The sequence below is a fragment of the Sciurus vulgaris genome (assembly GCF_902686455.1).
Source record: "Sciurus vulgaris genome assembly, chromosome: 5".
Classification (NCBI taxonomy): domain Eukaryota; kingdom Metazoa; phylum Chordata; class Mammalia; order Rodentia; family Sciuridae; genus Sciurus; species Sciurus vulgaris.
The window spans coordinates 68,124,894-68,141,214 of NC_136465.1; the positions used below are offsets into that span (position 1 = coordinate 68,124,894).

Below are 16,321 nucleotides of genomic sequence, written 5' to 3' on the forward strand. Positions count from 1 at the left end.
GGTATATTATTAACGATATGATGTCATTTCATTTTTTGTTTGTGAGTATTATTTATATGTAGCTTGATAGATTGGAGATACCCTTCCCAGACTAAAAACTTGGAACAGATTTTGCAAAGTGCTTCTGTATTGGTTTACTTGAGGAATCTTGTATTTTTCAAATTCCTTTTCACTTGGCAGCAAAAATTCACAGCTAAGGGTAATTTTTTCTAGAAGCATTTAATTTAAAGTTGATTTTGTTGGGAAGTGAGATGAAGCAGACTTTAAAAAAAATTATACTGGGTAGCTACCAAGTGAATTAGGAAAAATTTTTTTTTGGTTCAGGGTTTGTTTATGTACCTATTTCCTGTTTGCTATGGTAACAAATTACCATAAACTTTAGTGACTTTATCTTGCAGTTCTGTAGTTCAGAGATCTGACATAGATTTTCACTGGGCTGAAATCAGTGTCATTAGGGCTGAGTTCTGTTCTAGAGTTTCTGCGGGGAAATCTCTTGCTGTGCTTTTCCCAGCTATTAGACACTTGGTCCCTTAGCATTGTTGCAGTTCTCTGTTCCTTTCTTTTGTAGTCATGTCTGTCTCTGACTCTAAACTCTTCAGTTTACTACTTCTACTTTTAAGGACTCTGATGATTATATTAGACCCACTGGATAATCCGGTATATGTCCCTGTTCACCTGATTAGCAACATTAATTACACCTCCATCCCTGGTTCTTCTTTGTTTTGTAACCTAATATATTTGTAAGACTTTCACATGTTCTAGGAATTAGCATGTGGATCTTGTTTTGGTGGACTATTATTTGGCATGCTACAATTTACTTACCTTAAAGTTCTTCTAAAAGATGGAAACTTTTAGATCTTATGTTCCAGGTCTGATTTTGCAAACTTGAAAAAAAAAAAAAAAATGGTGATCTTCTTACTTTTTACTTCCAGGTAGAAAATGTTGTTGTGTAAAAGACCCTTGTAGTTTTAAAAAGGAACTACTTTAAGTCTCATACTGATACGCCAGTGACTGCTCACTGGAGGATGTTTCTTCTAAATGCCATTTGTGTTACTCTTTTACCTTGGTTTGAGAATGGGCAAAAAAAAAAAAAAAAAAAAATACGCACAGATTTTTTTAAAAGAATTAAGATAGGTTGTGCATGGTGGTGCACACCTGTAAATCCCAGGAACTAAGGAGGCTGAGGCAGGAGGATTGTAAGTTCAAAGCTAGCCTCAGCAACTTTGCATGACCCTGTCTCAAAATAAAAAGGTCTGGAGGTGTGGCTGAGTGGTGGAACACCCCTGAATTCAGTTCCCACTTCTGGGGGGAAAATGTATATGTGTGTTTGTATATATATTTTTGTGTGTGTATGCACATGCACATACACACACACACATATCATTACTGTGTATGGTCATTGTTGTGTGTTAGCTTTTTTTCACACTGATCAAAATGATCAGAATATCTAATATCAACAGCTTAAATGAGGAAAGATTCATTATAACTCATGTTTTCAGAAGTTTTATTCCATGTTTGACTGGCTACATTGTTTGGACCTAAGGTGAAATAGAATATCATAGTGAAAAGTTGTGGTGGAAGAAACCTGCTCAGCTCATGGCAGCCAGGAAGTGGGAAGAGAGAGGGGCCAGTGGGCCAGGGGGACTATGGGAGAGAAACAAGAAATATGCTTCTAGTATATACCATCAGTGACCTTCCTCCAACCATGCCCCACCACCTACAGTTTTGACTACCTTCTTTTAGTTCAGTGAGCTGTCAATAGATTAATCCACTGATGAGGTCAAGTCCTTATTGTCCAAAAGTCCATCCTCTGAACAATGTGCGTTGGGAACCAGGTCTAAACACATGAGACTTTGTGAGACAGTCCATATTCAAATCATAAAATTTGTTCCTTCCTCCCAAAGTTTGATGATATTGTATAGTGCAAAATGCATTCAGTCCACCTCCACAATTTCACGGGTCTTGAGTTCCATTATTGCTCAAAAGTTTATGTTTTTTAAGAGATTGAAGTCAAACTCTTAGCTTTCAGTTCCTGTTAAAATAAAGAAGCAAGGTACATACTACCAACATACAGTAGCACAGAATGAATATTTCTGTTCCAAAAGGGAGGAATAGGGGCACAGAAAGATGGGAATTAGACCAAAGTAAGTCGGAAGCTAGTAGGGCACCTGTTAAATCCTATACAGCATCTGGGCATGTCGTGGTGAGATATGGGCCTTGAAGGGCTGGGGCAGTCTTATCCCTATTACTTTGCTGACTGCAGTCCACATGGCCTTTCTTGGGCTGGCTCTGCTTACTGCCTACAGCTTTTCTCTGGTGACATTCTATATTCCTGGTGTCTAACTTCTTGGAGCCTCCATTGCAGCTTCAGAATCACTCTCATAGCTTTAAATATTGCCTGCATGGTATTCTAACCCTGACACAAATTGAATGGTGTTCTAAGCATGCCTCAGAAATCTTGGTGGAAGCCCTATATATCTCTTCCTTATGTTATTTAAGTCTTATCTGTTGATGCCTATAAGGCTAGGCCCAAAAGTCTGCTGCTATCAGAACTGATAATCAGACCTGCTTGTGAACCAGTGCTGCAGTGGTCTCTTTATCCCTGGATGGCTAAGAACAGTGAAATGAATCCTGGGGAAGCAACTTTTTAGGTGGCCCTGTGTGAGCAGGATATTCCAGTGTTCTTTTCTCAAAGCAGGTCTTTCAAATGAATTTATATACCTATAATTAATACTCTTAAGCCTGAGATGCTCTGAAGCCCCCCCCCCCTTTTTGTGGAGTTGGTTATTGAATGCAGGGCCTCATGCATGCTAGATAATTGTTGTACCACTGAGCTACATCCCCAGCCCTGAAAGCATCTTTTATGTTGTCCTTGTGCAGTATATTTGATTTATCTTTAGTGGCACTAATTTCTTCAACTATGAATACCTTGGACCTACTTTTTATTTTATTTTGGGTACTTGGGATTGAACCAGGGCTTTGTTCATGCTAGGCAACTGGCTACCACTGGGATATAACCCCAGCCTTCCTTGGCTCTAATTTTAAATGTGCTTTTCTGGTCAGATTCCATATTTTTCATATCTTTCTGCTGTTCTTATTCTCAGTTCCCACTGTAAACTTGACTAAAAGTCATCAGCAGTACTCTTGACACTGCCTGAATACTATACTGCCTTGAAATTTCTTTGCCAGATCAATTAGTATGTTGTCATTAAATTTGTCCTCGCATGAAAGTCTCAGGATACGGGAAAAATATGTGGCTTCTACTCCAGTTTCCAATAGATTCTTCATTTCCTTTTGAAATTTCATGAGCACAGTCTTTACTGTCTGCATTCCTGTTAGCATTCTGGTCTTCTGAGCTCACACCAGAATTGCTTTAATCTCTGCTTACAGCATTCTAAGACTTGCCTAGCCTGCATCTCCAAATTTTTCCAGACTCCCTGAAAGCTGTTCCAAAAGCTTCTAAACAACATGGTCAGGTAATGTTACAGCAACAATGCCATTTATTTGAAGTAATTTTCTGGGGGACATTACCGATCCAAACCATAACATGAGGAAAAATGGTGCCCTAGAAACAGATGTAAAATTGTTTTCTTAGGTTGTGTTAGGAAATTGACTGTGGGGTAAATTGCTTCTATTTAGAAAATCTTCATGAAATGTTTCTTGAAGTCTGGTTTCTGGTACTTATTAGCCAACTTTGGGTTAGTAGCAGAACAAGTCAGTTTAGATAATATTTCTTTCCTTTTTTTAAATTTTTTAATTTTTTTTTTAAATGTCATGGATTGGCAGTTGAACCCAAGAGCATTTTATCACAGAGCTACATTCCTAGCCATTTTTATTTTTTATTTCAAAACAAGTTTTTGTTAAGTTGCCAAAATTGGCCTTGAACTTATAGTCCATCTTCCTTAGCCTCCAGAGTAACTGGGATTACAGGTATCTCTACCACAGTGCCCAGCTAGTTAAGTTTTCTTTTGTTGACTTCCTCATGTTGTGAGAAGAAATATAATTTATGGGAGAATGTTAATTTTCTTGGACTTGAATTAAATGCTCTTTGGTAAAGAATAAATCCAAGTGGACAACTTTTTGTTTCATTATTTACATAGATTTGTAGACACATTTATATACTTGCATTCCAGACATTGGGGTGCTGCATTAATTGTTGCTATGTAGGGAAACCTTAAAATTTCTTCTCTGTGATATGGCAGTGGTAAAGTTGTTGCTGTCACTCTCGATTGGCAAACTATAGCCAACCCTAGTATGCTGCCTGATTTTTGAATGTTTCATGGACTGATTGCTCTTTTACATTTAAAAATAGTTTTAAAAGGTAATGTTTTGTGATATTGGAATGAAAATTGAATGAATTGTAAATTTTAGTGCTCATATATAAAGTTTTATTAGAATACAAGCACAGTTGTTATTTATATGTTTTCTGTGGCTACTTGTGTGTTCCAGTGGAGAATTGAATAATTCACAGAAGAGACGTTTTGTGGCTTACACAACCTAAAATATTTACTATTTGACCTTTTTAACAAGAAGTTTGTTGCTCTTGCTTTAGAGTGGTATGATCACTGTCTAGTTATTAGCTTATTCATACGTGCTCTTGAAGTGGCTTCTTCAAATTGCTTATTAGATGGTTAAAAATGTAAAGGTAATCCTACATAAAGTGTTATGATATGTCTTCTACTGGTAGTAAATGTTGTTGAGATGTTACTAATTTTTTATTTATTTCTGCAGAAAAATGCTAAAGCAGTGTACAATTCTGTTGAAAGCTATGTTTTAGGGCTGCCCATAAAGTACCATAGACTGACTGTGTGACTTAAACAAAAGAAACTTTTTACAGTTCTGGAGGCTAGACTTCCAAGATCAAGGTATTAATAGGTTTGGTTTCTCCTAAAGCCTCTCCTTGGTTTGGAGATGGCCGATTCTCTTGTTTTGGCAGGGTTTTTACTCCTGGTACACATTCCTGGGGTCTCTTTTTTCTCTTTATAGCGACATTATTCATATTGGTTAGAGCCCTATCTTTATAACCTCATTATCTCTTTAAAGTTCCTGTCTTCAGATAACTGCAATAGGGCTTTAACATATGAATTTTGAGGGGATTCAGTTCACACCACCAAGAAGATTCTTTTGGAAATTTTTATTTATTCATTAAGCGTATCTTGAGGGTGACAGTGTTCAATATATGAATGGTGAATAAGACAGACAGGTCTAACATTTGAGGATGATGGTTTAGTGGGGGAAGACAGACAATAAAAAGAAAAACAATTTCAGAGAGTGGTAAGGGCTACAAAGGAAATTAAACAATATTTGAGTAACTGGTGTGGAGGGTCATGTAATGTATTTATGTAAGTGTGGTAATGTTAGGATTGTCTCAAAAAGGTGACTTTCACCTGAGAAGTAAATAATGAGGGATAGCTAGTTAAGTGCCCAGATCATTTCTAGGTCCTAATGCTGTTCAACATTGGAATGTAAAAGGATCAAATGGATAGTGAAAAGGTTAAACTTTATAAGCCGTGATTTGAGAGGTTGGCAGGGTGAAAGTCAGAAGTGGTTTTTTGGACAGTATGGTAAAGATTTTGGTTTTCCTTTGCACAAATAATAAAATCTGAATGGTTTTTAGCAGGGGAGAAACATGATTTTTCTGTTTGAAAGAACACTTGGCTGTTGAATAAATAAAGGAGACTGCAGGTACAAAAGTAGAAGATAAGGAGATCACTTAGGGAACCCAAACATTATAGGATGGAATTTTTGGCCTGTGGTAGTTGTGGGGAGGAGGAAAAGAAATTGAAAGAATTTGAGAGTGATTTGGGAGGTAAAATCCGTAGTATTTACCAAGGGATTGGGTATGGGGATTTGGAAAAAGGGCAGAATACTGTCCTCTGTGGCAGATAAACCTATAGTGTTAGCAGATTAGGTGATTGCTATAGCAGCAAGTTGCAGAATGTAATTGGAAAGGTATAGCTTTCAATCATGAAATAGGCACGCATAAGGCAAGTACAAAGGCTGTAGTTTAATTCATTGTTCTAATGACAGGCTTATAACTTTTAGAAAGCCAAGGGAATTCATAGTTTGCCAGAAAGTATGCCTTTGGGAATAATAACCTGTTTGGAACTCAAAATCCCTGGAGAATATTTCAGTGAATGTCAGGTTTGATGGCATGACTATGCATGTCATTAAGTGATTTTCTTTCTAGAGTTCTTTATTCCAAGATAAATGTTTTTAAAGAGAACCAGTCTTTTGGTGAAAGTGGACGAGATAGATGAAATAATGGTAGGTAAAAATGCATGAAATAGGTCAAGGCTTTGTTAAAATTTGAACTTTCTCTGGCAAAAAGTTTATGGTCGTTAAACTGTTAGTGAGAAACGAGAGTTGTGAGACTTGGGTCTGGTTTTGACACTCTTTCATATGATTTAAGCTCTATCTCTGAAGCTTAGGGTCCTCATCCATAAGACAGGTCTCTTTGAGATGGGTGATTTTAGAAGGGAGAAAGCATTCAGTGATGCACTGTTCCATATGAAATATACAGAAGTAAGGCAAGTATAATAGTAACCTTCATTTCAGGATTATAAAATCCCTGCTTGCCGTTTTGTTTTTTTTTTCTTCAGAAGAACCAGGGATTGATGAGTTTAGTCATGCTACTTTTTTTTATTAAGGGAGAATATCGCAATCCTTATAGTGTTTGCAAAATATACCTCTTGGAGAAGCATATTTAAAAATTTGCTTGTGTGAGAAATCTTATGACAGTCCTAAATTGTATCAAGTGATTTTGGCAGACAGTGATTCAAACTCTGTAAAACGTGCATCTCAGATTTCCAGGAACCTAGTATTAATGAGTTTTTCTTGAACTTAGAATGGAGCCGTATGTGATAAGTAGGCTTTTGTATGCTACATACAAGAGTAAGACTTTGAGGGTTGCCATTTCATGATGCGCCTTTATTCATGCTGTCTTTACAGGTGTGTACCCCACCCAAGGAAACCTGTCACTAGTTGTGTTTAACTGTTAATGATGTTAGAAATTATAAGATAGTCTATATCTAAATGCAGAAAACAGTGCTTACTTTACTGTTATATTTTATATGAGATAAAAAGCTTAAAAATTCTTAAAAGATGCTATGATTAATGTTCGTAGAACTGTGAACACTATTTTTGGTGCTTGAAGCTATTTTCATTATTCACTTATCTTTAGAATTTAAACACTATTTTAGAATAAATATGTGCAGTATAAAATTCAAACGCTACTAAGTGATATATAACAAAAAAAAACCAATTTTTTTCCCACTTTCCTTCCTCATCTTCCTGAGATATTTTATACAAATACACTACCTTGCCTTTTTTTAATATAATAATAAATGTTGGAAATATTTGTTAGAAGGGTGCTTTTTTAGTTCTTACATATTAAAATAATTAAGTTCTTTAGTAACTCATAGATTATTTCTAATTGTTAAATATACCATGTGAAGATAATTTATTTCAGTATAGTTGAATTTGTGGGTCTTATATGTTCTGGGTTTTACCTCTTATTTAAAAAGTATTTTGTATCCTGGAAAAAATTTTTTTATGGTTTCTTCTAGTTCTTAGATATCTTATTTTATTTATTTATGTTTTTTGAGCCTGGACCTTATTATACTGTCCAGGCCAGCCTCAAACTTGAATCCTTTTTCTTAGCCTCCCTAAAAATTACAAATGTGTACCATCACACCTGGGTAGATTTTGTTTTTATTTTTTAGTGCTGGGGATTAAACCCAGGTGCACTTAACCACCGAGCCACATTCCCACCCCTTTTTATTTTTTATTTAGAGACAGGATCTTGCTGAGTTGCTTAGGACCTCGCTAAATTGCTGAGGCTGGCTTTGAACTCGGGATCCTTCTGCCTCAATTTCTTGAGCTGCTGGGATTATAGGCATGTGCCACCATGCCTCACTAGATTTCTTTATTTTTAAGGTTTATATCTTTGAGTGGGTTGCACGTTATTTTGGCATAGAGTTTGAATTAGGAATACCAATTTTATTCTTTAAGGAATGGTTATTTAGTTATTCCTATGTCATATTAATTAAGCCATCTTTTTAAAATTTTTCTTATTTTTATTTTTTACATTAAATGTTTATTTTGGGTCTATTTCCAGACTACTAGTTGATTCATTGATGTGTTTACAAGTATACACTTTTGTTATTGCTTTAAAATGTCTTCATATGTGGCAGTCTCTTAATACTTATTCCTCAATTAATGTCCTTTTTTCAGAAAATTTTTGGCTTTATATTTGTTACTTCTTCCATTTGAACTTAAAAATTCATGTGTTAAGGATATAAAAATAGCAAATTAAGAAGCTCCAGGCCTTCGTTGATCCAAGGAGACTTTATCACACCACCCCCAAAACAAAAATCACCACAGAAGAAATATGCTGGAAACTGACTGAAATCACTTTATAACCTCTGGAAAACAGTGAAAGGTGTATAACCCTAACCCTAACCAAGTGCAAATACTCAACCAAGAAATGGTTACATTTTAAATAGTTGGATATTCGGACATGTGTTTATGTGTTCTTGTTCCAGTGTTCCCCGTGTAGTAGTCTGGGTGTAAGGGAGGCTGAAATCCCATTTCCTTCCTTAAAACCAGAGGGATCAGAGTAGATCTTATTGAAAAGTTGTTTTGCCAGGGGATTGCCTGCAGAAATGTTCTCTGCTTTGTATAGCTTGGAGCTCAGGCAGAGAAAAGCAACACAATTTCTATCTCAGAATGGGATAGGAGGCAGAAAGCAATGTGGGTATTGCTCATAAATGCTCATTCACTGCAGACCTACAAACTCCTGGGGGCAAGAAATTTGAAGTGATTGTGTACAGTGGACCATTTTAAAGCCATAGGAGGAGTTAAGCTGAGGCTTTTTCAGAAAATACGACATTGAAATGCAACCATCAATACGGGGCATTGATAAAACCTGCCTACAGGCCTAAGCGAGACATTTTCTCAAAAGAGACCTCAGAAGACCAAAAGCCTTCACTTTGGGTTCATCTGAGGGCCCAGAGCATTCCCATTTAGTAAATACAAGACTGCCCTGTCTCAGAGCCAGACCTCAAAGCTGAAAAAGGTGGCTGTTTTTTGCATTTTGGTTCTGGGGATTGAATGTAGGCCCTCTCACACATGCTATGCAAACACTCACTACTGAGCTACATCCCTGTCCCATTTTTTTTTTTTTTCCTTTCCTTTTTTCTTTTTCCCAAATGCCACATTTTCTACAGAAAATCTCAAAAGGCATTCAGTGAATCAGGAAAACCTGGTTCAAAGGAACAAAATAAATTTCCAAAAACTGCCCCAGAAGAACTAATCTAGACTTAACTATACAAAAGATTTAAAGATTACTGTCTTCAATTTGGTTAAAGAGCAGAATGAAGGAAGACACAGAGAAGGAAATCATGGAAGAGATTCATGAACATGATTTTTAATTTTTAAAAAAAAATTTTTTTTGGGTGCTACTGAAACTGAACCCAGGAATGCTCTTCTACTGGGTTTCATTCCCAACCCTTTTAAAATTATTTTGAGACAGGGTCTTATTAAGTTGCTGATCCTGACCTTGAATTCATATCCAGCTGCATGAAAATTTTGGCGAAGAAAAGTTATAAAAAAGGAAACAAACATTCTGAAGTTGAACAATATAATTACAAAGTAAAAAATTCATTAGAAGGGTTTAAAAACAGATTTGAACAGGCAGAAGAATCAGTGAACTTTAAGATGAGTCTGAGAACAAAGAAAAGAAAAATGGACAAAAGTCAATAGAGCCTAAGGAATTTATGAAACACTATCAATCAACCCAATATATATATGTTATGTGAGTTCCAGAAGGAGAAGATAAAGAAAAGAACAGACATTATTTTAGTAACTTATGGCTGAAAACATCCGAAATTTGACAAAAGACACCAATCTAGAAATCCAGGGAGCTCAGTGAATACTAAGTTACATGAATTCAAGGAAGTCACATCAAGACACATTATAACCAAACTTGAAATCAAAGACAGGCTTGAAAGCAACAAGAGTGACTTGTTACATACACTGGGTCAGCAATAAGATTTTCAGAGATTACTCAACAGAAACCTGGAGGCCAGAATGTAGTGATATGATGTATTTAAATCTCTGGGGAGGAAAAAAAAATAGCCAAGAATTATATATTTAGCAAAATTGTCCATCAAAAATTGGAGAGAAATAAAGCATTTCCAGGTAAACAGTTGCTGAGGGAGTTTGTTATTGTAGACCTGCTCTGTAAGAAATTTTTTTTTTTTTTTTTTTTTGGGTACTGGGGATTGAACACAGGGTTGCTTAACCACTGAGCCACGTCCTTAGCCCCTTTTCCCTTTTTAAAATGAATTTTATCTAGAGACAGGGTCTCACTAAGTTGCTCAGTGCCTTGTTAAGTTGATGAAACTGTTTTTTTTTTTTTTTTTTTTCTGGTGATGGGAGTACTGGGGATTGATCTAGGGGCACTTGACCACTGATCCACATCCCCAGCCCTATTTTGTATTTTATTTAGACGGTCTCGCTCAGTTGCTTAGAATCTTGCTTTTGCTGAGGCTGGCTTTGAACTCAAGATCCTTCTGCCTCAGTCTCCCGAGCTACTGGGATCACAGGTGTGTACCACCATTCCTGCCTGTGGTGCTTTATTTTCTTTATTCTTTCTGTATTTGTAAATTTAGAAGACATTGTTGATAGGAATGCGTATTGATTTCAGGACTTTCTTGACAAAAGACACCAATCTAGAAATCCAGGGAGCTCAGTGAATACTAAGTTACATGAATTCAAGGAAGTCACATCAAGACACATTATAACCAAACTTGAAATCAAAGACAGGCTTGAAAGCAACAAGAGTGACTTGAGCAACAAGAGTGATTTTCTTATTTATTTAGGAGAATTCTTTAAAAAATTCTTCAGGAAAACATTTCATTTGCTTTCTTTTTTAGATCAAGGGCTGCAAAATGCTTCTAAGTGTGTTATTCTATTTACATTTTCACAAATGAGCAACACTTTTCTATTTAGCTCCTGGTATGGGAAATTCGTGGGGTTTTTTTTTCAAGGATACTTTAAAGAAACTTTATTCTACTTGTTACAGTTTTTAAGAAGTTCTGATTCTGTAATTTACTTGTAATCTTAGGGTCCAGTTTCTTATCTTGGGTCCTCTGCCTTCCTAAATCTTAATTTTTTTGAGCAGTAGAAAGTATATGAGCTTCATGAAATTCCAAGAATGGCTTGTGAATAAATCCTGGTGACTCTTTTTTTATCCTAATAAACTTGAATAAATTACTTAATCTTTGATCCTCAACTTCTATATCTGTTAGATGGGGGATAATAACATTTCAGAGGGCTATGTTTAGGATTATATGAGATACTCTTACTGGAATCCTAGACCAGAGACTTAACTTTGGGGGTTCCCAACACATCAGGACCAGTTACTTGCCCCAAAACCAAGTGGAAAAAGTAATGGTGCAAAGTAGGAAAGTAACTCTATCTGTGGGACTACTGCAGGAACTTCCAGATTATATAGACAAGGGGGGTCTAGAAATACATAGTCAAGCAGTTTTGGTCAAACTGTTTTGGTTGATCAAAATTGGTGGTGATGGGGCCATATCTTACATAAGAAGGTTGCAGCTGCCTGGGGCTATACTTTGGATTCATCACAGTATGGTTATGTATGAGACGTTCCTAGAATCCAGGGTGACTTAGAGCAAAGGAGACAGATGCAAAATGTAGGCAGAGGTGCCAAAGTTTTTTTTTTTTAATCCTGCATTTAGTTACCTGTTGGACATATGCATGCTCAAATAAAGAGTCTTAAGTTCTTGTCGCAATACAACATGTACATTCTCTGGTGCAGAGTTTATCCTGGTAATCAATAAATGTTAGCTGTCTTTTCCCTTAGAATGAAAATGATGGGCATTAAATAGCTTTGTAAGCTACACCTAATTAAATAAGTATACACCATTAGCATTATTTCTGTAAGGAAAGAAGTGAATGAAAGAGAAGAGAGGAGAGGCAGCTCAACAGCAGGTTTATTTGGGACAAATCTGAGCTGAGGGGCTGACTGGTGACTGCGTCCTGTCTTCCACTTAGAGATAGATTGAACAGAGTGAGAAAGTGTGGGGGGATTTTTGCAGTTAGGCCATTGCTAGGGGATTATCAAGAAAAAGTTCTTTGATTAATTGTTAGTATGTATATTCATATGTATATAGACTCTTCTTTTTACGGAGTCTTGGCCCTTCAACTTTACCTTGCTTTTCCTTTTTCTCAGTAAGAACTTTTGAATCTCATGGAATTTATGAGCTTGGCATGTATGCTGATTTCCTCTTGTTTTGGTATTTTTAGTTGGATTGACTGTGATAGTCTCTTTATTTGGATATTCAACTAATTGTCCAAAATAATCTTGGGTACTGTGAGTTGAGGTAGAGTGCTAAGGACTTGAAAAAGATTTGAACCTCTAAGAAACTAAATTACTGCAGTCCAGTTTAGAGAGATATTGATTATTTCTGAAAGTGTCTTTGCCAGTCAAGAACAAAATATCACCTATCAAATATTCATTAAACATTTATATACACAGCACTTTCTGGGAACTAAGATGGAATAAAACGAGTATGCTCTGGTTTTCTCTTTCTTCCAAGGTAGTCTACTTAGTCAGAACAACTAAACATTGTTGAAATGTTTGAATACCGAACATTACCAGCAAAAACCAGGTGTGGGTGGTATATAGCTAGTATTCCAGGAGGCTGAAGTAGGGGGATTTCAAGTTCAAGGCCAGCCTGGGCCCTAAGTGAGACCCTATCTCAAAAATAACAAAGAGAACTGGGGATATAGTTCAGTGGTAGAGGACTTGTCTGGCATGTGCCAGGCCCTGGATTTAGTCCCCAGCATCACTGCATAAATAAATGAATGAATGAACAATTTCCAGTTCCCAGCATCTCATAAATAAATAGATAAATAAATACTACATACAAAGTCCCTGAACTATGTCATGTTTATTTCATGCAAAATTTGGTGAGTTTTTGTTTCCTCACCTATGAAATAGAAATAAAAATACCCTATATCATCATTGTGATGTTTAAATGAGGTTAGATATATAAAACCCAGCTGTAATGAATAAGCCTACATTTATTCTTTCTACATCTGTTCTTTTCTATTTGAAAGAAATATGACACATGATAGGAAAAAAAATCAGGCAGAGCAGGGTGAAAAGTCTTCTCACTATATAGACTTTAGGTTCTTCACTATGTACTTCTAAACCAAGAGCATGGTGTGAATGTTTTCTAGTCATTCTATGTACATATACACTTCAATATAGCTAGATATTTTTATAATGTGTGGACACATATATTTTGCATTGTCTTGTTTTTAATTAAAAGAAGCCTTCATGATCTTTCCTATTGGCAAATACAGATTTTACACATTTTAATTGTTCTTAATGATTGCTGAATTTTTTGTTTCATTTGATCTTAGCCAAAAGACCGAGAAGCGATTGAATTTTTTGTTTCAATGTGTAATAATATAACTGACATATTCCACCCAGCACTCACTCAGTATGTTTATTTTAAAAAAAATTTAATCAAAACTTTCCTCTTCTTAGGATCAACTCTTAATCCTGAAAAAGCCATTCTCCCAGGAGGAAGGGATAGAAAGAAAGACTACTTTGTAAGAAAGGATTGGGTATCCCATGAACGAGCCAGCGGAAAAACGATTGGGGTGCAACAGGACTCCAGAGCCAGATTTAAGGCTCAGAAAAGGGCACCAACTTGATGATACAAGGGGAGGTGATAATGACATCCACCAAGGAGACTTGGAACCCATTTTAGAGGCGTCTGTTTGTTCTTCCCATCATAAAACGGTAAGTTAAAGTTGAAGTTACATGGTGAACAAAGCAAAAGTTTATGGGAATGTGGTGGGGAGAGGGGAGAGAGGATACTTTAAAACACACACGCACGCACACACACGGTGCTATTGCTGGAGAGAGGAAGGGGGTATTGATTTGTATTTTAATTCACAGTAACTTTAAATCTTTTAAATTTAGCTCAGGTTATTATTTGATTTTATATTTGCATCTTTCCACTAACTTCAAATCATAATCTTTATCTTGTATAAGGGAGAAGAAATGCTCTTTTTTTGTATTACTGCATGACCTTTCTAATTGACCCATGTTTAGTTATGATGTTATCAGTGATGTTTTTGGAAAAATTCTAATTGTATGCTCCAGAAACCGTTTATCTGTAGTTTATACCTTGGGTGTTGGTAGAATTCTGAGAATAGAAGGTAGATTTTGATTTTTCCTTTCACTTCTTGGGAATGACTAGTCTTTAATTAGGCAGCTGCCTTTAGAGAGCAAAGGTATAAATATTCGTTAATAACATCGGAAAGTCATTACAGACATTTTGCTGTGGGTTTTGGAAATGTTGCACCATGTAGCATGTGTTTAATGTTGCAGCAATAGGTAGTACATTGTTTCTAAGGCTGTAGTGTGTGCCCATTAGTAGCTTGTGAATTAATCTTAGTATTACATAGTATTTAAAAGTAGAACACAGATTGGGAATGTAGCACTGGCACAGCATGCAGGAGGACCTGGGACCCTATCCCTATAAACAGCAGAATTGAACAGCAAAGTAGAATGAAAATATTGAGGTGCATATGTAGTAATTATTGCACATTTAAACTAAATGAAAATAGCATTAAATTTGATGAAAATTTTTAGTTTTTTTGTAGTTAGGTGCATGTAAATATGAATAACATGAAATACATTTCTTATTGTGGTTAGAAAATGTTTTGAAATCTCTACTTGAAATAACAGCTTCACCATCCTAAGATATATGTTGTTTGGTAACAGTGTTATTGGATTAAACTGCAGAGGCTTGTCTTGTCCTTTGAAATCTTTTATAAGAATTTCATTTTGTTTTAGTAATATAGTCTGTTATGACAGGTGAAATTTAAGATTTGTTCTTATATTTTTGGTAACACTTTCGTTTTCCTATAGAGTACCCATTGAACAGCAATTCCCCATTTCCCCTTCAATGACAACTATCATTTTACTTTCTACTTTTATGAATTTACTATTTTAGTACTTCAGATAGGTAAAAATCATATAGCATTTTTCCTTATTTTTGGCTACTACTTCATTTAGCATATAACATCCTCAGGGTTCATCTGTGAAGCATAATGACCAAGATTTTCTTATCTCTTTCTTTTTTTGTTACCAGGTATTGAACCCAGGGGTCCTTAATCACTGAGCCATGTCCCCAGCCCTTTTTATTTTTTATTTTGAGACAGACTCTTGATAATTTGCTTAGGGCCTTGTTAAGTTGCTGAGGCTGGCTTTGAACTTGTCTCTCCTGCCTCAGTTTCCCAAGCCCCTAGGATTATAGGCATGTACCACTGTGCTGGCTGATTTCCTTCTTTTTAAAGTCTGAATAATTGTATGTATATGCCACATTTTCTTTATCTTTTTATCCATGAATGGAAATTCAACCTAAATTTGTCTAGTGTAAATAATGAAGCAAGGAACATAGGAGTGCAAATCTCTCTTTTTAAGATGCTGTTTTCATTATTTTGGGAAAAATACACAGAAGTGAGATTGCTGGATCACACAGTTAATAACATTTTGAAGCTTTAGAGGAACTGCCATACTGATTTCCTTAGCATTTATACCCACCAACAGTGCAAAGTTTCTGATTTTTCCACATTTGGTGATAATGGCCATCCTAACAGATGTGAGATCATCCTAACAGAGTAGCTCATTATGGTTTTCATGTATAGTATGAGAGTCAAGTTTCATTTTTTTGCATGTGGTTATACAGTTTTCCCAACTTTTTTTTTTTTCTCTTTTTCTCAAAGTTTCTTCATTCTTCTCTGTCTGCCACTTGCTGTGGATCAGCATCTGCCTATCAGAGAAAACATTCAATTTTTTGGCGTTGGCTTATTTCACTTAGCATGATGTTCTCTAGTTTATCAATTTAACTGCAAATGGCATAATTTCATTCTTCTTTAAGGCTGGGTAATATTCCATTGTGTATATTTACCACATTTTCTTTATCCATTCTTCTGTCGAAGGACATCTAGGTTGGTTCCATAGTTTAACTGTTGTGAATTGAGCTACTGTAAACCTTGATGTGGCTGTGTCATTGTAGTATGCTGATTTTAAGTCCTTTGGGTATGAACTGAGGAGTGGCATAGCTGGGTTAAATGATGGTTCCATTCCAAGTTTTCTGAGGAATCTCCATACTGTTTTCCACAGTGGTTACTCCAATCTGCAGTCCCACCAGCGATGTTTGAGTGTACCTTTTCCCCTACATCCTTGCCAACACTTATTATTGCT

General features: G+C 36.0%; 1 protein-coding gene across 4 annotated transcripts in view; it reads left to right on the forward strand.

Annotated features, from left to right (window-relative positions):
• Window positions 1-16,321, forward strand: part of ADIPOR2 (adiponectin receptor 2) — a 77,259-nt gene that overhangs the window by 32,566 nt on the left and 28,372 nt on the right. For all 4 annotated transcript variants that reach the window (XM_079140338.1, XM_079140337.1, XM_079140340.1 and 1 more), the window contains exon 2: window positions 13,589-13,846. In XM_079140338.1, coding sequence (XP_078996464.1) covers window positions 13,676-13,846 — 171 coding nt within the window. In that variant the 5' untranslated portion in view covers window positions 13,589-13,675. The remainder of the gene's footprint in view (window positions 1-13,588; window positions 13,847-16,321) is intronic.